Source organism: Lathyrus oleraceus, chromosome 6 (genome assembly GCF_024323335.1).
Source record: "Lathyrus oleraceus cultivar Zhongwan6 chromosome 6, CAAS_Psat_ZW6_1.0, whole genome shotgun sequence".
NCBI classification, from domain to species: domain Eukaryota; kingdom Viridiplantae; phylum Streptophyta; class Magnoliopsida; order Fabales; family Fabaceae; genus Lathyrus; species Lathyrus oleraceus.
In genome coordinates, this window is record NC_066584.1 from 374,745,279 (window position 1) to 374,765,685 (window position 20,407).

The following is a 20,407-nucleotide window of genomic DNA, read 5'->3' on the forward strand; positions in this document are numbered from 1 at the left end:
CACAAAATTTGTAGAAATGATTAAAAGTTCCATGTGAACATGCCTTTCACCGAGGTTTTGTCCTAGATGCCGACTTATGTAAAATTCCTAAAGAATTCCTCTCTAAAAAAAGGAAGTTTGAGGAGTATGAGATAGCAACCATGACGGCCACCACTAGCGCGGTTATCCAAAGTATATCGCCAAAATTGTTTTTTTTTGGAAGTTTTTCCATTCCATGCTAATTGGGAACCATTAGTATTGATAAGGTCCTTTATGATTTAGGGGCTAACGTCAACTTGATGCCTCAGTCCATATGTAAAAAGTTAGGTATATGAGAGATAAAGCCAACTAACGTGTTTCTATAGATGACAGATAAATCGGTTAAGTATCTGATAGGGGTATTAAAGGATGTTCATGTCAAGGTGGGAATATCTATATACCCACTGACTTTACCATCATGGATATTAAGTAGGACCCCCATGTGCCTACCATTGTTGGTAGGCCCTTCTTGTGCACTGTTGGCATTATCATTAATGTTAAAATATGCATATTAAGCATGCAAGTGGGAGATGAGAGGTTGGACTTTATAATGAACATTATGTTTGAAGACATATACACAAAGGTATCATGTTATTTAATTGAGGTAATGAAACCTAGTGATGAACAAAAACCACCTGAGCCAAAAAAGAAAGATAACATGGGTGAGAAAGATAACCCGAGAGAGAAGGATAAACAAGATGGAAAAGACAAGAGGATTGAAAAGGAGCGTGAGGATGAAATGAATAATAAAATGATTGAGAAATACTTACTGTTACACACAATAAAGAAAAAAGGGAGTGGAAGGTATAAAAAATGGCTAGGAAAGTTGGCTTGGAGCCCAAAGAATGAACCACCAAGAGTGTTTGACACTCAGGGACCGTTGAGGTTAAACGATGTTAAACAAATCACTTTGTGGAAGGAAACCCACATTCTTGTTGTCCAATTTATGTTTTATTTTGTTTAATTTTGCAAGAATAAATATATTTAAGGAGAGAAACTCATGAAAAAGAAGCCTAAATTGAGGGAATTTGCAAGAAAAATCAAAGTGAAAACCCGACAAAACAAAAAGGGGGCAAAAAATCAAGAAAAACTGGCCTCTATACAAAAAACCCGGGACCATAGTGGGTTGGTTGTGTCAGCTGACACGGCCCGTGTTGGCCCACATGCCTTTTCCATTAAACAACATGCTCTATAGTAAAAACCGAGACTGAGTGTCAACCCTAAGTCCCCCCCCTCCCCCCCCCCCCCCCAAATTTGCTTCTCTTCCCTATGGGCCCCGCAAACCAATTTTTTAACCATAATCATTATCTTTCTTCTATAAATCTATGTGCTTGTAGGTATGAAGTTAATGATCTTATTGATAACCTTCCTAACGTTTTGATGATGACAACACCAATGACTGTTGAAGTCGGTAAAGTTGGTGGTAATGGTGTTCAAACTCTTTAATGACGGTGACCAAACTTAAGGACATCTCAAGCCTCGTTTAGTAGGAGAACCAAAACTTCATTAAAGTGCTTATATGATCAATATATCTGAAAAAGAATCTTGAAGGCCTCAAAGTTGTGAAATAAAAGAAGTGTGAGAGCTCGCCTAGTTGTGTCTGTTTGAGTGACCAAAGTTTTATAAAAAGAAAGGAAGTAACTCCTAAGATACTTTGGAAACTCTCTCTCTCTCACACACACACACACACACACACACACACACACACACACACTTGAAACCTCTTTTTTATCTATCAAATATATTTAAAATGTTTTCAAACCTGATCCAAGTGATTAAGATACTGACAACTTTCTTTTTCAAGCCTTTTTGAACTAACTAATTGATTGGGACCTTAAAAAAATCGATTGGAACCTTAAAACAGATTGAAAGATAATTTGAAATACCCAGTTGATTAGGACCATCTATTGCAATTTTTTTGAAGTAACCAATTGATTTAAACCTTAAGCCAATTGATTGGAATAAGCCTAAATGAGTGTATAATCGATTATGATAATATCTTAATGACTGACATATGCTATGTATCAAATATTTCCATTTTGGGCCAAGAAAATTGATTTTTTAGGTTAACCAATGGATTGGAACTTTTGTCCAATCGATTATGACATTAAGAATGCCCATGGATCATTTCTTTTTTTAGCTTTTTCCTTCTCCTATATAAAAGAGGGTTGCCTCCTATTCATTTCATACCATTTCCAGAAGTTTTACATTTTCTTTGGAATTTATCTCTCTATTTTCCTCACTCTCTCTAGAAATATTATTATTCACTTAAAGTTGTCTTGGTGCTTTTAAGTGAACATTACTTGTGAGGAGGAAATTGTTTGAGTGAAATGCCATTGTTATTACTTTTAAGAGTGTGATACTCTTGAAAAATAGAGTTTGGTTCTTGAGATTAACTAGTCATAAAATCTCTATTTGCTTCTTGAGATTAGCCTAGAAAATATTTTTTTCACTGTTATTTCACCCATCAGAAGCTTTTAAGGAGACATAATGTTGCTGAATGTTCTCTTAGTTCTTGCTTCTAGACGTGACTCTGATACCAAACTTATGAAGAATGACAAGCTTCTGAAGTTGTGTTATGAAATTGAAGATTATGAAGATCTCAAGACAGACAATTGAAGTTATCAAGGTTTTGACTGAGGATTCTGAAGACTCTGAAGATTCTAAAGATACTGAAGACCTTAAGCCAGACTACTGACGTTGTCAAGGCTATACAGTTTTTGAATTCAACTCTCTACTTATTCACTTCATGCTTTAATCATCTTTCATCAAAATCCAATGAATTTGAAGATAAGATCAAAATGGTAACGTGATCAAATAATACATGGTACAAAACAAACAATCTTTCCACTACCTGATTTCGTGGGCAAGGACAATACTATACATCACACCTATCACTGCTTTTATGAGCGAAAGGAAAATACGCAATATCATTCATTTCCCATCCAACAATGGACAACCGCTTAAGAAGCTTTCCCTATTTTGCCCTCCAACGATCACATGCTTGTGCTATATAAGCATGCATTGGAGACTTGAAGAAAAGGCTGACAATACACACACTTTTGACAAGCTATATTTCTTTGTGAAAACTATCATTCTTTGTATACAGTTTTCTTTAAGTGTTTGATTTTCATTTGTGTAAATCTGCTTGTATAGAAGCATCTTGTAACACATAGAAAATATTCTTCAAACTATTTGTTTGATTCCTTAAGGAGGTTATCATTGAGAAGACAAAGAAAGTTATTCTTTGTGAATCCTTAAGGAGACTAAGGTTTAGTTGGATCTTTGAGAAGACAAATAAGGTTATTATTTGTGTTTATTATAATCTATTGAGTATAGTGGATTAAGTCCTTATGTATAAGACAAATCACCTTGGCGGGTGAACTGGATTAACTTTGAGTTCAAGCAAATCAAGATAAAAATAGTTATATTTTTATCTCTTTGTTATTAACTTGTTAGTGGTGTTTTTGTTTTGGAAAAAGCTTTTGCTTGTAAAACCTAATTCAATCCCCCTATTTTTTATGTTTTTCACACCTTCAGAGAGTTCCAATGCTCAAGCACACAAACAAGAGACTTCTATGCTCAAGCGCACAAGTAAGAGACTTCAAATGCTCAAACACTAAGCAATAAACTTATAACAATCTACCTAGCATATAAAAGATTGTTTGAGGTAACACACTTGATATACAATCAGAGGTGTAGACAAATACAATACAAGAAAACTTTCAAGACTTAGAGATCTCTAGAATATACAAAGATAAGAAATCATAAGTTAAACTTGTGCCTATGTTTTGACAGAGTAACTGCTATTTGAATGTCAATGGTTCAATTTTGTTCTTTAAGTCCCAAACTCCTTCATAGAGAAGGAAAAAAGCAGTTGGAGAGATTGCACAAGAGAGTCTTTGAGAAGCTTGAATAAAGATGTTGGGATGCTTCTTCAAATGGTTAATATTGTTGAAAAGACATTTAACATTCCTTTGCTTCAAAATGAATTATCAGATACATCACATCTATCTATATGAAAAATAGCCCAGGTCTTCACGTGATAAAAAGAAGATAAAATAGCCTCAGTGTCTGATAGTGACCTATTAGAGTCACCCATGTCTTTGCACTTTGACTAACTTCAGATTCAGATCTTCAGAAGTAAACTTCTTCAAAGTCTGGTCTTTAGAGGCTGACTTCTTCGATTTTCAGGCGTTGACATCTTCAGAGTCTAATATTCAGAAATAGACTTCCGATCCTTCTGATTCTGATCCTAAAGCTTCTATTTAGATGTTCACTATTAGAATCAATACTTAGATAATTATTGAAATTTTGGTGTATGGTTCTGCACACGTGAACAAATACTAGTATACCCAATTGTTCTTTAAATATTTTATTATCATCAAAATCTAAGGGATATGATACAAACCAATTTTATTTCAATATATTATATTCTCCCTCATCTTTTTTCTCTTTGTAATTTGCATTAGTTGTACTCTTCCTTTTAGAACTTATTTCGATCAATTCAAGTACTACTTCCCTCTTATAATACTTTGCCCATTATACACATGTTGTTGTTATGCTTGTTCAAAAAAACTGAGAACCGAATTGCCAAATCAAACCGAATTGAAGTTAAAATAATCGAACCGTTATTGGTTAGTAAACCAAATCATATTGCACAAATAGATTTAGAACCAAACCATATATCAAATAAACTGAATTGAAACTGAAACCAACGAACCAAAACTGAAAATGAAATATACTAAAAATAAGTTTTAATCATTTTTTTTTTTTTGGAAAATAATATAACGGTTCGGTTCTTTAACAAATGATTCCATTTGATTCAAGTAATTTTATTTACTACGATTTGATTAAATTCAATTTTCTGATAGACTTATACCATTAACATCATAATTATTTTATCTATGTTTCTGTTTTCCTCTTAGAGATAGATAACAAAATTATTTACTTTTATTAATACCAATGTAAAATTAATTTGATCACTTAAAATTAATTTAAATTTATCACCACTAAGTAATTAAATTAACTCTATTATTTTTTATTATTCATTTATGTTCGAGAAAAAAATATGCATTAATAATGTAAAATATTTTTACATTGAGACGCGGATTTTGATAAGTCACTTTTAATTTTAAAATATTAACATACATAGTTGAAATTACTCCATCAATTTTAAAATAATTATTGTTTTAATAAATAAAATTTATTTTAAAATGATTCTCATTTTTACTTTTCAATGTAAGAATAATTATTCTATTTTTAATTATGTTATCTAATTATTAATTTTTATACTACTTTTAATATTATATTAATAAGATTAATTTAATAAAATTGTAATATTTTATGACATTATCATTATATTTTCTAATCCATATATATATATATATAATTCTATTGAATTTACAAATCATTGTGCTCTACCTTTAGTTTTTTTTTGTGTTAAATTTCTTTTTCATTTTTCTATAGATGACACAATATATTTTATTATTTTTTAGTCTGTAATATGTATTATTCATTTTTCCATTTCATTTCCTCTTCTTCTCTCTCTAGACGATTAAAACCCTAATTTGCCCTACGCTCGGTTTTCCTCGAAGTTCCGTACTCATTTCGATGGCGACGGAAGGAAATGAAAATCCCTACGAAGGCGGAACCGGAGGCAAGTTCCGTAAGCGTCCCCTCCGCAGGACTCAAACGCCGTACGATCGTCCCCCGACAGCCCTCAGAAACCCTAACAGAAACAACAACGGCTGGCTTTCGAAGCTGGTTGATCCCGCCCACAGACTCATCACTCATGGCGCTCACTCTCTCTTTTCGTCTCTTCTCCGAAAGCGTCTTCCCCCTCCCCCTCCCACTCCCACTTCTTCAGGTATCCTCTTTTCCCTTCATTTGTTTGAATTGTTATGCTGTTTTGTTACTTTTTCAAAAGATAAATAATGCTTGGTTGCTTCTAATTGGTTAATTTGTTTTTGAATTATTCCTCCTAGATTTAAATTTTGTATTTGGCTCAGGTAGATTGTCTTTTAATTGTAATTGACATTGTTGTTTTAGGGTTTATGAAAAGGTAATGGTTTTGTTCATCCTACCGTTATTAGCAACTTAGTATTTTATTTATTTATTTATTAATTTATTAATTATTAATTATCAATTATAATTATTCATTAATAAATATTTTGAGAATGGGTAACATGGTAGTTTGATTGTCATCACCGTCATCATCATCACTATGCCTTCTAATGTAATTCAAATTTTGTGTGGGAATTGTTATTTCCGGTGTTAAACTCTCCAATAATAATTGTTCAATTGTCTGACTTTAGGAACATCGTATTATATATAGTAGATGCTGTTATATATCTCGAACAGCCGAGGGACATAGGCCAGCCTAACAAATGCTATGGTGGGATAACCAAGGGTATCGTCAAAAACTCATTAGCCGCATGATCACTATTCTTAAATAGTTTATGCAGTTTATAAGATGCATATTATACATATAAACACAGAGATAAAACTACTCAAAGTTCACGGTGAATACATTTTTATTCATTAAGTCATAGTGTCTCAAATAAGACTTAAATCCCTATAATATCTTAAAAAATCATGAATATTCATAAGGTAGATGTTCTGGTGTGTTTTAAGGCTGAAATCCATGAAGTACCTCGAAATGAAAGCACTAGCGTTTAGTTTGATGGATTCTTTCCGCGTTTCAGAAGCATGGGGCAATGTGATAGCAATGCCTTCTATTTCTGCTGCAAAAACAGTTACTATACCTGCTGATGCGGGGGTGGGTGCTGTATCGGTCACCCTTCGCTCTGCTTTGCTGCTATAGCACGGTATTGATATTAGCTCTCAATTATGTTACATAAGCTGTTACACTGGAAGTGATACAGTACACCGTCAACCGTAATAATAGATTTCCTCAAAGTTTTTGTCAGCAACAAGACTGTTGGTGTGCAAATTTTTGTTTTCTAAGCTGTTTTCTAAGCAACCGTAATAATAGGACAAAGTCTAAATAAAATACAGGGAACAGGGGTTAAAGTTTATTTTTTTCTTCCCTAAACTGTTTCTTCGTTGAACTTTTTCACGGGGGTTTATGGTGGAAGCAGAGACTGAGCTGTCAGATTGCAGTCTTTTGTGTGTCGGTCATAATGAGCATTCCGGTGTACAGGGGCAAGGGCACAAGTGCAACTTGACTACTCTTCTAATCTATATTGATGTAGTGAATGCTCTCTGTGTCTTACCTGTGGATGTAGGCCTATAGTTTACTGTAGGTTTAAGCATGCTAAATACCATGTTTATCTATTATTCTAACCATTATATATTTCCTTGTTTACCTCAAGTTGTTGGTTGTAACTTTTCTATGGTTTACCCATTTCCCCCGCTTTTCATGTCATTTATTGTTGTTCTTCTCTTCTATGACAGTAATCACACGGCTCCACGATTTCTTTGTTATCATACACTTCATTGATATGTTTTTTATTTTTATGATACAGAGATGGAACAAGAAATGAGGCAGGACAGTCTTCAAGAAGAAGCTGTATGTATGCATGCTCTCTATTGTTGTAACACCATTTTCATATCTCGAGGATTGTTTTTTGGGGTGTGCTGTGTGTGCATTTGATTTAATAAGAAATTGTGCTATTTTGTTTTTATATTTCATCATGTATGGTAATTCTCAGATTCATTTACAGCTTCATAATATTGTGTAAAATCATGTCACTATGTTTAAATGAAAAAAAAAGCTTAATTAATGCTTTTACTTATTTTTTACATTTTCTATTCCTATCTGTGTATATGTTTAGTTGTGGTAGGAGTTGATAAGTTTGAGGATCACAATATCATGTTGAGAGTCCTGTATTAACTGTATATATGGTTATGGCTTAAGTAGTGCTCATAAGGCTTCGACAATCCTCACATTCAAAGCCGGTTTTGTGTAGTTGGTATAAGATAAGAGTTACGACCAAAATTTAAGATGGTATTAAAGTCTATTCTAAATCTCAGAATTTGGGTTGGGCCTAACTCAACCCTACAAAACCGGCTTGTAAGGTGAGGATTGCCCCCAACACATCACAAGCCATATCTCTAAGCAATGTGGGATTAAATCCACCCCTTCAAACCCCACACAATGAAGGTGTTGGGGGCTGCAATGAAGGCAAGCCAAAGTGCCACAATTAAGGCGACAAGGGGCAGACTGCAATTAAGGCGGAAATTCAAACACTAAATCCGTTGGGCCAATTGGGTAAAGCTCTAGATGTCAAGTTCTGAGCGTGCAGGGTGTATGTTGAGAGTTCCAAATTGGATGGTGATATGACCCAAATACTGCTTTTAAGTGGTGGGAACCCTATACTCTACAAGTCAGTTTTGTGTGGATTAGGTGGTCAGGTTCGACCTGTGGGTTATGGGCTCACCGTCTATTAGCATATTCATGTTGCATTGCGGGGTAATGGAGTTGGCTTAATTTGGATTCTTGATGGATTAGAGCTCTCTGTAAGGGTTAATTTAGAATTCTTGTTAATATTGGTTAGAGCTTTTATTGCTATTTTTAGCTGAAGCCTTCTATACTTTTTATCCATAGGTGTTGTGTTGGTGTGGTTTTGATTATACTATTAAGTAACCTACATTGCAGATGTAAAAGTTCCCTCAAAATTTTGTTAGTTTCAATTCGTCTATTTGCGTGTTTCATTTACCTGCTTGCAGTGCTTGTGAAATCAATATTTCTATTGGTTACTATATTGGGTATGAAACATTTGGGCTGCAATATTCCCTATTGGTTGGTGTAACAATGTTATTATTGATACCTCACAGTTTATTCTTTTCTTATATCAGAGACAGGTTGCAAATGAATCTCCTGGCAATCAGCAAGGAGCAGTTGGTGAAAGTAATGTTCAAATTAATTGTTCTGACTCAGATCAAGGTGGATTAACTGAACTTGAGAAACTGTTAAAGCAGAAGACTTTCACCAGGCATGTTTTGTATCTTGTGGATAAGGAATCATTGTTGTTGGTTTTTTGTTAACATAATTCTCTTAAGCATTTGCTAATTTTATATACAGAGAAGGCTCAACATAACTTCTTATTCAAAGAATTAATATGCATATAAACTATGAAACATTGTGATTGTGTTTTATAGTAAGGTGTTGGTTATGTCGGTTGTTTTTATAGCATTCTTTGGCATGTTTATGAGCTTTTTCTCATACATTGCTATGTTTTGAGCATCTTTTTATTTTGCATCCTGACATTTACTATTGCTGTTGAGTTTGTTATTGAGATGGAGTTTGATTTGCTTACCATTTGAGTCTCCGATTTTTTCCTTCAAATCTTTTTTATATTTTTAGTTGCTTTCCGTAATTTGTGTTTTCATGTGTAAATTCTTGAAGTTCATTCTGCAATGAGTATGATATTGCCTCTTCCTGATATCTATATCAATTGCATTTCATTCTGAGCTCTTTGATTATGGTATACCTTTTGCAATGTCTTTTTGGTTGATTCTTTATGTGTTTTCGGTCTATCCAACAGGTCTGAGATTGATCATTTGACAGCCCTTATGCAGTCAAGGACTGTAGATGCACCTATTAGGGGAGAAGAGAAGACTCCAGAAGTGATTCCCTCAGAACCTATGTTATCTTCTCGACAAAAGGAAGAACATCCCAAAACACCTACTATAGAAAATGGGATTGGAAACAATCTTGTATTATCTCAACATGTTAGTCAACATGTTACTCTGAGTGTACGTGAACTTGCCTTATTATTTTATGCTTGAATGTATATTTTGCTCGAATATACATTTTGTTTGAATATATATTCTGCTTAGAGTTATAAAAACGTCTCTTCATACATTATCTTGATATTATGTTGGAGGATCTGAGGTTATCTCATATGAATAGTTTTCTTTTTAGGAATAGTTTCTTAGTGTATTTTATATTATCTCTTAAGATTAGTTTCCACATTTCTGTTACTATCATGGTTTTTTTTCTTTATAGTTGGGATTTGGAGCATTGTAAAGGGCTAAGTGCGTATTATTTTTTGTAACAAATCATAACTATCAGACAATATTCATAATTAAAAATCTTTATTCTTTTTCTCTTCTCATTATTTGAAACCCTAATCTATTTGTTTTATAGTAGTTTGTGCATTTGAAAATTACTGATTTCACCACTCTGAGCCATCTCACATGGATTGCTTGTAATGTCCATAGGTTCCTATTGAGGATGTTGCTTCACCTGCAGAGCTTGCAAAAGCTTACATGGGGAGCCGGCATTCCAATGTATCCTCAACAATGCTTGGTATGCGATATCATGCTCGTGGGGAAGAATCAACTCTTCAAAAAAGTGAAAATTTTCCATATAAATCCCCTATTATGTCGATTGTGCCAAGGGCTACTAGACATACTGCAGCTCATGAAAATGGTTTTGTGACCCCAAGACCTCGCGGCAGATCTGCAATATATAGTATGGCACGTACACCGTATGCCAGAATTTATCCAACCTCTACTCTCAAGGTTTGCCTTTTCCTGACTGATTTTGTATCATAATGTTTATTGGGTCAAATTCATGATCTGGTTTATTTAATTCTACAGGGTGGTGGGCATGCTGTTCAAGATGAGCCTTCATCTTCAACTCAGTCTGCAATAGATCATGGCATGCTTTCTGGATCTACAGAAGGGGTATAAGTACTTTTAGTTTTAAGTCATGTCTTCCATTTCCAGTGTATATTACATGTATTTAATTTGATTATGTGGTGTCTTCTGCTTATTTTTGCAGGGGATAAAGCGTAGAAATTTAGCAGTGGATAATAAGATAGGATCTGTTGGTCCTATACGCCGAGTCCGTCATAAGTCTAATCTTCTATATTCTAAAGGCTCCAGCTCACCTCTTTCTGGTAGTGCTCTATCCGTCTATAGGAACGGATTGGGTATTGATGCTGCTCAGCAACCCCCATCTTCCTCACGTAAGCCTGTTATGCTAGATGAAGTTAAGCACAAGTCTGAAGAAAATGTTAACGGAACTAAACCCAGTACAAGCTTTCCCCCTTTTTCCTCAAAATCCAGTGAGATGGCTACAAAAATATTGCAGCAACTTGATAAGTTAGTTTCACCCAAAGAAAAATCATCTGAATCAAGGCTACTAGTTCTACAAGGTAATAAATTGGATGGCACAACTGGAAATTTGTCTCCCAGTTTCCAGAATCAGAAGTCAATTTCACCTAGAGACAAGGGTGAGAATGGTCCATTGAAGCTTGTTGCTCCTTCCAATGAAGTAGTTCATGTTGTAACCACTACAGATACCACAAAGCCAAGGAATCAAGTCTTGTCTAGTGAAAATTCTTTTGTGATGAAATCAATTTCTTCCCCTACTCAAAAGAAAAAGGCATTCCATATGAGTGCACATGAGGTATGAGGTTTTGTATGATATCAATTGAAGTATTTTTTTTTAAATCTTCAGTTTGCAGTTTCATAAGCTGTTCTAAATTATTGTAGTAAGCATAAATGGTAATAAATATTACTAACCATCTACACTTGTTGCTCATGGACATTTGTTTCTTCCTTCCATTTTACTCCTAAATAGTTACGTGTAAAGCAGTTGACTTTTTCTTTCTTAGATCTTTATTTGCTAGTGTATGTGTTTTATCTTATTTGATAGTACGGCTCAACCTCAGATCATAATTGTTCTCTTTTCATTTTGTCTCCTCTATTAAAGAATTCTCTGGACCTGGACGATAATGCTTATGGAGCCATCTCTTTTTCTCCCATGGAGAAAGAAACAAGAAGCTCCACTATGGTAGATAAAATTTCTCCTGGTTCTGATGTCATTGCACATGAAAGTCCCTCAACATTATCTATGGTATTGCCATCCACAAGTTTTACGAAAGTTGGTGAAGGGCCTAAGGCTGATGAGAAGTTTGAGGTGTCACCTATCTCTGGTCCAAACAACAATGCAGCTACAATTGCAACTACAACAGTAACAGCTTTCGGTTCTGACAAGCCTGCTTTACCAAATGGGTCAATTTCTAATCCTTCTTTGTTTAATTTGGAGAATAAGATTATTTCGTCAGCAGAGATATCAACTTCTGTTACTTCATCAAAGGAGACAGCCAAATCAGCTCCGGTATTTGGTTTGGAGAAAGCTGTTCCCTCAAAGGAGGGTGGTCCTGATGCTCCACCCGTGAATTTTGACACCAATCAAAATGTTTTCAAGGTTCCTCCAATCCCATTTACTACTTCATCCATAGTTGGTGGTGAATCTTCTCTGAAGTTTGGTGCTTCTTTTGACTCTCAGTCGGGAGGCTCCATCAGGTTAGTTTATGTTACTTTATTGTGCTTTTGAAAACCTCACTGAACACAATTCTCTTCGCATCTTCATCACTGTTTTTGTGGGGGTTTGTGTCTGTCCTGCCATTTGTTTTTTCCTTTAACGGAGTTTGCTTGGTATTTAGTGAAGATAATTACACCCATTTTACCGAAATGATAGTGGGAATTTTTTGTTACTCCTGGACCTTGTCTATTTAGAAAATGTAATGTACGGGTGATTTTGGGTGGTTTGTATATCTTTCCTTTCATTTAAAACCTTTTACATTTCCATTTAATATGTTTAGCTACCCCTACTTTTTACCTGGTTTGAATTTAGATGACGTTTTTTTACTGGGGGCATATATTCATCAACTTTGGATAGTGTAGACGATTGATATTTAAAAACATATGCAATTTGGCCATATGATTCTTCTGTGCGGTACAATCAAATTTGAACAGAGATATTTAGATTTACTACTGATAAGTGTTGCAATTATTCATGTACTAAATGCTTGCTTCGTCTGCAGCTTCACTACTGTTGCTGGTTCGACTGGTTCTATGCAAAAAGTTCGTGAATCTGATGGTGGTGATGCTGAGACTAACACAAATACTGGCTTTTCTGTTAGGACATCAGAACTAGCGGTTTCATCTGCAGCACCTGCATCATTGTCGACACCACCAAACAGTATATTCAAATTTGGACTTGGTTCAAATCAAAATAATGGGTCCCTTGCTTCAGGCCCTTCATTTTCTTCCTTTCCATCTCTCATATCAAATAACTTTAACAACAGTTCAAATCAAAATAGTGGATCCCTTGCTTCAGGCCCTTCATTCTCTTCTTCCTTTCCATCTCCCGTATCAAATAACTTTAGCAACAGTAGCTCGTCTCTTTCAGCAATCGGTGGCATTAGTGCTACTACTGCTTCCACTGGAGTTAGCATGGCAACTTCCTCCACCCCCGTGATGGCAACTTCCTCCACCCCCGTGATGGCAACTTCTTCAACAACTTCCCTTTTCAAATTTGGTGCCTCTCCTGTCACATCATCAGGTTTATCTGTATCATCTGTCTCAAAACCACTGGAAACTAGGAGCCAGCAAGATGCAGGAATGGGTAATTTTAGCAGCCCTGCATTTGGTAGTTCATCTGCTGCAGGTGGAAGCACAGGGAGTGCCATTTTTGGGTTCAGCTCTTCAGCAATGACAACTGGAACGAGCCAGTCTCAGTCTTCTTTTGGTGCTGGTAGTGGTTCTATGTTTGGTGCCCATGCGTCTCCTGCTGGTGGATTTGCAACTTCTAATCAGACCCAGTCAGTTCAATCACCTGCATCATCCCCATTGTTTGGTTTGACTGGTAAAACAGATTTTTCTTCGGGGAGTTCAATTTTTCCTTCTTCAAGTTCTGCCACAAATATATCTTTTTCTTCTGGGAGTTCGATGTTTCCTTCAAGTTCTACCACAAATATTTTCAATTCGAGTGCAACTCTTGGACTCGGCACATCTGCTTCCTCTTCGGCAGTCAGCACTATTAGCTCTAATAGTGGTACAAACTCTACTTTATTTGGGGCTTCTAGTTGGCAGCCCAGCAAGTCTCCGTTTGGTTCAACATTTAGTTCGTCACCTTCGTCTGGGTTTTCCTTTGGAACGCCCAGTGCTTCTGCTGCTTCCACCACCAGTTCACCCACAATGTTTGCATCAACCACCGCAGCATCAGCTCCTCAGTTCTCATTCACGTCAGCTGCAGCCTCGACCTCCACACAACCTGCTTTTGGAAACCCTAACCCTACCTTCGCTTTTGGTTCAGCTCCAGTTAATAATGATCAGATGAGTATGGTGGACAGTATGGCCGAGGACAGTGTTCAAGCGACTCCACCATCCAGTCCTATGTTTGGTCAACAACCTGCCCCAGTTCAATCAAATTTTGTATTTGGAGCATCCACTCATTCAGGAACCAGTCCTTTCCAGTTTGCTAGTCAACAGAACGTTGCTCCACAGAACCCCTCTCCATTTCAGGCTACCGGCAGTCTGGAATTTAATGCAGGAGGGGGAAGTTTTTCGTTGGGCTCGGGTGGTGGTGATAAGTCTGGTCGAAAAATTATTAAAGTTAAACATAGAAACCGTAAGAAGTAAAAGACCTATGTTTATGACAATGGTGGCTTTCTATCACCTGCTTCAGGCTGCACTACAGTAGCCCAACAAATAAATAAGCTCTGAAATGCGAATGCAGGATAATGCCTGCTCATTCGGGGATATAGACAAGGGGTGCTATTGCTAGTCAGCATATTGAAATTTGTTGGTCATTTTTCACCTTTGATAAGCAAGGCATAAAATTTCCCAATTTTGGTATTGTATGATATGATAGAACATAAGTGCTGTACGTGTAGTGATTTTAGGCCATACAGTTATCGATTTATGATGATACTGAAAGATCTTTGTATTCTCCTCACTTGTAACATTAGCAGAATTAGGGATGAATTTATAGCTTATCTGGCTGTTACTTTCAATTCCAGTGAGTGACCTGTTGAATATTTTCTGCATTCTATCTTGTGTTATGAATTTTTGTTTACAGACCGACAAATTGTTCTTTTTCTTTTAAAGCTAAGGAAGCAAATAACCCACAATCATTGCTTCCGCACAATTTTTTGATAAGGATTTGTATTTGAGATCAGAAGACACACTCTGTATAAAGTACGCTCTCAGTAAAATTATTTTGCTTTGAATTAATTACAATTTGGTAACTCATTTGATAATTGGCTAACTATTTTTTTTAATTAAGAGTTTAGTTTTTAAATTATTTGATTTATCTACTTTTGGTAAAAAAATCAGTTGTACCATGTCCGACCGAAGTCTTTGAACTTTATTATAAATATACTCTTATTTTTTTTAAATATATTTTCTGCGAATAATAATTATATTACAAAGTGAAATAAAACTAACCACTCTCTCTTGAAGGATTAATTTATGTAAATAATATCAATTCTTAATAAATTTTATACTATGATTAATTTTTTGAGAGAGGGATAAGTCAGATATTCATATTTAAGGGTATGTAGACCAAAGGAAAAATCTCCTAAATAACTTCAACATGTTCATAATTTTGTTGAAGTGATGTTTTGAACATCCCAACCGATCTTGAGGAATCTTAGTGAGCCTACTTTGATGTAACATGATTTTATGTGATCACTTTCTAAGTTGGATAACATTAAGAATAAAAAACTTTTAAGTTTAAACCATTAAATTTGTCATCATTGAAATTAATAAGGGATTTTGCCTCTATATTACTAGTGTTTTTTGTTGTAACATTTTTAATCATTTATTATCCTATTTCATTTTACTTATTTCCCTCTGAGCAATAAATATGTAACAGTATTATGATCATAATAATCAATATTATAATTGTAATTTAAAAATAATAAATAGTCACTCTGTCAAAAAAAATTAATATTATTATATATATAAAATTAATTGATTTAAATGTACGTTTGTATTTCTGCTTACGTTTTTTTTTAATCTTTTAGTCTCCATTTAATTTTTTCAATCTTTTAGTCCTCAATTCAACTCTGCTTTTTTTTCCCTCCAAAAGTTGGTGGACGTGACAAGTGAAAAGACTTAGTTGACATACAATAGTTGGCGCCATGTATGAAAATTAAAAAAAAATCTTTGATTTTTTTGAAATAGTATTTTATTAATATATAGTTCAATATAATTTATAAAATCAAAATAAAATATTAAAACCAAATCAGAATCCTTGATTCTTGTTCATCCCCTTTCATTCTTCACCATCGTCCACCCACATTGTCTTTCAGACCAACTTGTTTTGTTCTTCAGCACAATCAAAGGTGTTCATCGCGTTTTGTTGACACTGAGTGTTCAGAAGATAAACAACAAAGTAGAAGTGAAATATTGTTTGAGGTGTGCGAAACGCTCTTTGTTTTCTGGGTTTAGGGTTTCTTGTTCTATATCTGTCTTTTCTGGGTTCAAGTTATGATTGTGCATTGTTTTTCAGGCCATCTCAGAATCGTTCAATTAGGTTAATAATTCATCATAAGGGAAAATTAGTAGAAACACCTGTCAAATGGTACGTTAATGGAATAGTCTCAGAATTGAATTGAAAGTGGGATGTGGATTATATGTTCTATATGCATCTGGAAGGAATGATAAGAATTGAGGGATTAACGAATCTCAAGTGTTTGTGGTACTGGAACCCTCGGTTTTGCTTTAGTCGTGGTCTTAGACCCCTTAATTGTGATGTTGATGTTCTTAAGTTTATTGAGGATGATAATGGGTTTGAATTGGTAGATGTGTACGTAGAGCGTGTCATTGGTAATCTTGAAGTGATAGATGATGCAAAATTAATTAATGATTACGTTGTGGAAGTACACTTTAATTATGAATTTGCTCCAAATTATTATGATGATGAAGAAGTAGAAGCTGGCATGGTTGATGATGATGTTCAAGTTGGGAGAGCAAATGTTGAGGATGAAGTGCAAGTAGGGAGTAAAAATGTTGAGGATGAAGTACAAGTAGGGAATGAAAGTGTTAACTCATATTATGTTGGAAGTGAAGATGATTTGGACAGTGCCACTTACACTGAGTATGAGCATAGTTATGAGATTGATGATATGGATTAGATCACAATGTTACCTTTTGATAAGTTAGTTGATAATGTGAACAATTTTGATGTGGATGATGACTCTGATGTGTTGCATACACCTCCTGCTAGTGATGATGATGAGGATCATTAAAGGTTTCCAACTTATAAAAGTGGATAGATATTCAAGTTTCAACTAGGTATGATGTTCAACAACAAAGAGATGGTTAGGGATGATTTGAAGGAGTATGCAATGGAGATGAAGAAAAATGTTGTTTTGAAGAAAAAGGATGGAAAAAGGATGGTAGTAAAATGCATGGATGGTTGCAAATTCTACATGAGAATTTATAAAAGGGTAGGGAACGAATTTTGGCAAGTTAGAAGTCTAGTTGATGAACACACATGCCATAAAACTGCACATAATAGGCAAGCAAAGACAACATGGCTGGCCAAGAAATTTGCACATATTCTAAGATACAACCCTAACATGAAACCAATGGAATTGATTCCTGAAGCTGTTGATAGTTGGGGAGTGAGGTTGTCCCATGATCAGGCATATAAAGCCAAAAGAAGGGCTATGGATTTGATATGGAACAATTCACCCATTTAAGACTTTATTCACAAGTCAAACCCTAATAGTGATGTAGTAGTGCAATATGCTGATTCTAATAGATGTTTTGTCTTTGAGAGGATTGCTTTGGATGATTGTAAGTCTGAATTTGCAAAATATTGTAGGCTATTGGTTTGGAAGCTTGTTTTTTTGAAAGGAGACCATGGTGGGCAATTGATGACAACTCTGGGGAGGGATATATATAACAAGATATATCCTATTGCTTATGCTGTTGTGGAGGCTGAGACAAAAGACTCTTGGGAGTGGTTCATCAACATTCTAATAGAGGATCTAGAAAGCATAAACCATATGTTAGATGCTTTCATTTCATACCAATAAAAGGTAACCTTTTGATGTAACATCCTTTTGCTTTCATTGTATAAGTTTTCCTGAATATAGTGTAGCATGATATTGCTTATCACTTTATATTGTTGTCAGGGCCTAGTACCAGTAGTGTAGAGTGTGTGTGTGCACACGTGGAGCAACGCCTTTACGTGAAACATCTATATGGGAATTGGAAGAAGAAATATCCTGGGATGGAATTGAAAGAGGTTATATGGCTGCAACAAGGGCTACAACAATTGCAACATGGGGGAGGGCAACGCTAAGGATGAAAGCATTATTTGATTAAGAGGATAACTAGTCAGAAGGATGCATTGAGTAAGTACAATGGTGATATTTGTCATAGAATACAACTATTGCTTGAAAAGAACAAGAAGGTTGCTAAAAATTGGACACGTACATGGCATGTTGATAATGATTTGGCCACATACGGTTTGAGAAATGAAACGAAACATATGTTGTTAATCTAAAACAAGAGACACATGCTTGTAGAAATTGAGATTTAATTAGAATCCCATGTTGTCATGCTATAACTTGCATATGGAAAAACAAGAAACAACCAGAAGAATATGTCTCATAATATTATAGGTTTGTGTATTGATTATTGGTTATTGGTTATTGTCATTATGTGCATAAAATGTGTATTGATTATTGGTTAGTCATTCTTTCTGCAGAAAGAATACTTTTAAGAAGACACACTCACATATCATCTTCCCTACTAATGGCCCACAAATGAGTCCTATTGATGATCCAGTAGCAATCAACCCACCAGTCATGAGATGGGCAATTGGTCACCCCAAAAAGATGTGCGACAAAGTTAATGATGAGCCTGGAAATCCACATGTTCTTCCTAGGAAGCTATCAACTATTACTTGCCATAAGTGTGGAGGAATGGGTCACAATAAGAGAAGTTGTAAAGGAAAATGGGATGTTGACAGTCCCAAAAGGTGGAAATACAAAGAAAGTAAATGGTGGAAATGCATCAGAAGTTGGAAATAACAAGAAGGCAAAGGGTGGAAATAACAAGAAGGCAAATGGTGGAAATAACAAGAAGACAAAGACAAATGGATCCGAAGTTGGAAGCTAGTCACAAGCACCTCAGCCTACACAACCATCTCAACAATAGTTATTTTGCACCTCAACTTGTTATAACAATAATTTGTTTCATGTTATGACATTAGTTATCTTGATGTAATGGTCTGTTATGACAGTAGTTATTTTGATATAATGATAGTAGTTATTTTGATGTAATGACAATATTTATTTTAGGTGTATATTGGCCTGTCAAATTTATATGTGCATATTGTCACGTCAACTATACATACTGCATATTCTTGAGATATTGCACAAGTTGCATATTGTAGAAAATTTGCTTGCATATTGCACAAATTTTATTTGCATGTTGCATATTGCCATTACACAAGTTTACTGTCACAAAATTGAAACAAAATTTTCCCATTCATAATTTCTGGTTACATGGTTTACATCAGGGTTATTTCAAATGAATAAATCAACTCTTTTGATCTTGGAGTCACCTTCTCATCATACCAGACATAAATGATTGCACCTTTTGTATCCATGGAGCTACAAAGAATGCATAAGAAATAAAGTTTCAATGAATTTCAAATGTAACAGATATAAATTTGAATGAGATAAGTTAAATACTTTGTACATTCTACATCCATAGAAACGACGTTCTGAATTAGCATCAGTCCATGATGTCATCAATGGTGCATCGCGACCACATCTACATTCGTCACAGATGAAATACGATTTGCTACAATTGCTTCAATGGGAATATCTGGACATGATTGAAGATTGAGAACAATATGATGTAAACGATGAGGTTCTGTTAGTTTTTAAGAACAATTTAGGAAATGGATGAACTGCTGAAGGAAAGAGGATGAACGGTTGAAGACTGAAGAAGGAAAGGGGATGAATTGGAGATTTAGGGTTTCATCTTTAATTTACTCATTTTAATTTATTTTTATAAATATATTTTTATATTTAATTTATTAAAAAACATTTTTAGAATTACAATAATTAACTTAATTAGTTTTTAATTTTCATTAACGACGTGACCCCAACTATTGTATGTCAATCCAACCTTTTCACTTGCCATATAGACCAAAGACGGGAGGGACGAAAAGAACTCCGTCAAAGTTGAATTGGGGAATCAAAAGACTGAAAAATTAAATGGAGGACTAAAAAATTTATAAAATAAAATAAATAGAAGGACCAAAAATACATTTAAGTCAAACTAATTTAAATTCTAAGCATATGATTAAAATAGAAGGGATATATTATAAATGTCATTCAATAAACTTAATATGACGTTCAAGTTGTCATTTTTTTAATACATGTATCTTTAAACAAACTTGTCTTACTTGTCTATTGTATATATATTAAAATTCTTATATATATATATATATATATATTATATATATAATATATATATATATATATATTATATATATATATATATATATATATATATATATATATATATATATATATATATATATATATATATATATATATATATATATATATATATATATAAAATT

At 34.5% G+C, this 20,407-nt stretch overlaps 1 protein-coding gene across 1 annotated transcript; it reads left to right on the forward strand.

Moving 5' to 3' along the window:
- The first annotated feature begins 5,515 nt into the window (after window positions 1-5,515).
- On the forward strand, window positions 5,516-14,837 carry LOC127098373 (nuclear pore complex protein NUP1). Its single transcript, XM_051036957.1, has 9 exons — window positions 5,516-5,887; window positions 7,509-7,552; window positions 8,842-8,978; window positions 9,531-9,741; window positions 10,210-10,512; window positions 10,591-10,677; window positions 10,775-11,404; window positions 11,711-12,306; window positions 12,828-14,837. Exons 1-9 carry the CDS (start codon window positions 5,632-5,634, stop codon window positions 14,425-14,427), a joined length of 3,864 nt encoding a protein of 1,287 aa, XP_050892914.1. The 5' UTR covers window positions 5,516-5,631; the 3' UTR covers window positions 14,428-14,837.
- Window positions 14,838-20,407: the final 5,570 nt, after the last annotated feature.

What these genes read in the sequence shown, in the direction of transcription:
- LOC127098373 (XM_051036957.1), top strand. Translation starts at nt 5,632, where the DNA reads ATGGCGACGGAAGGAAATGAAAATCCCTACGAAGGCGGAACCGGAGGC. An exon ending in GTCAACATGTTACTCTGAGT is followed by an intron (nt 9,742 to 10,209) that starts GTACGTGAACTT and finishes TAATGTCCATAG; the next exon opens with GTTCCTATTGAGGATGTTGC. An exon ending in CAGTCGGGAGGCTCCATCAG is followed by an intron (nt 12,307 to 12,827) that starts GTTAGTTTATGT and finishes CTTCGTCTGCAG; the next exon opens with CTTCACTACTGTTGCTGGTT.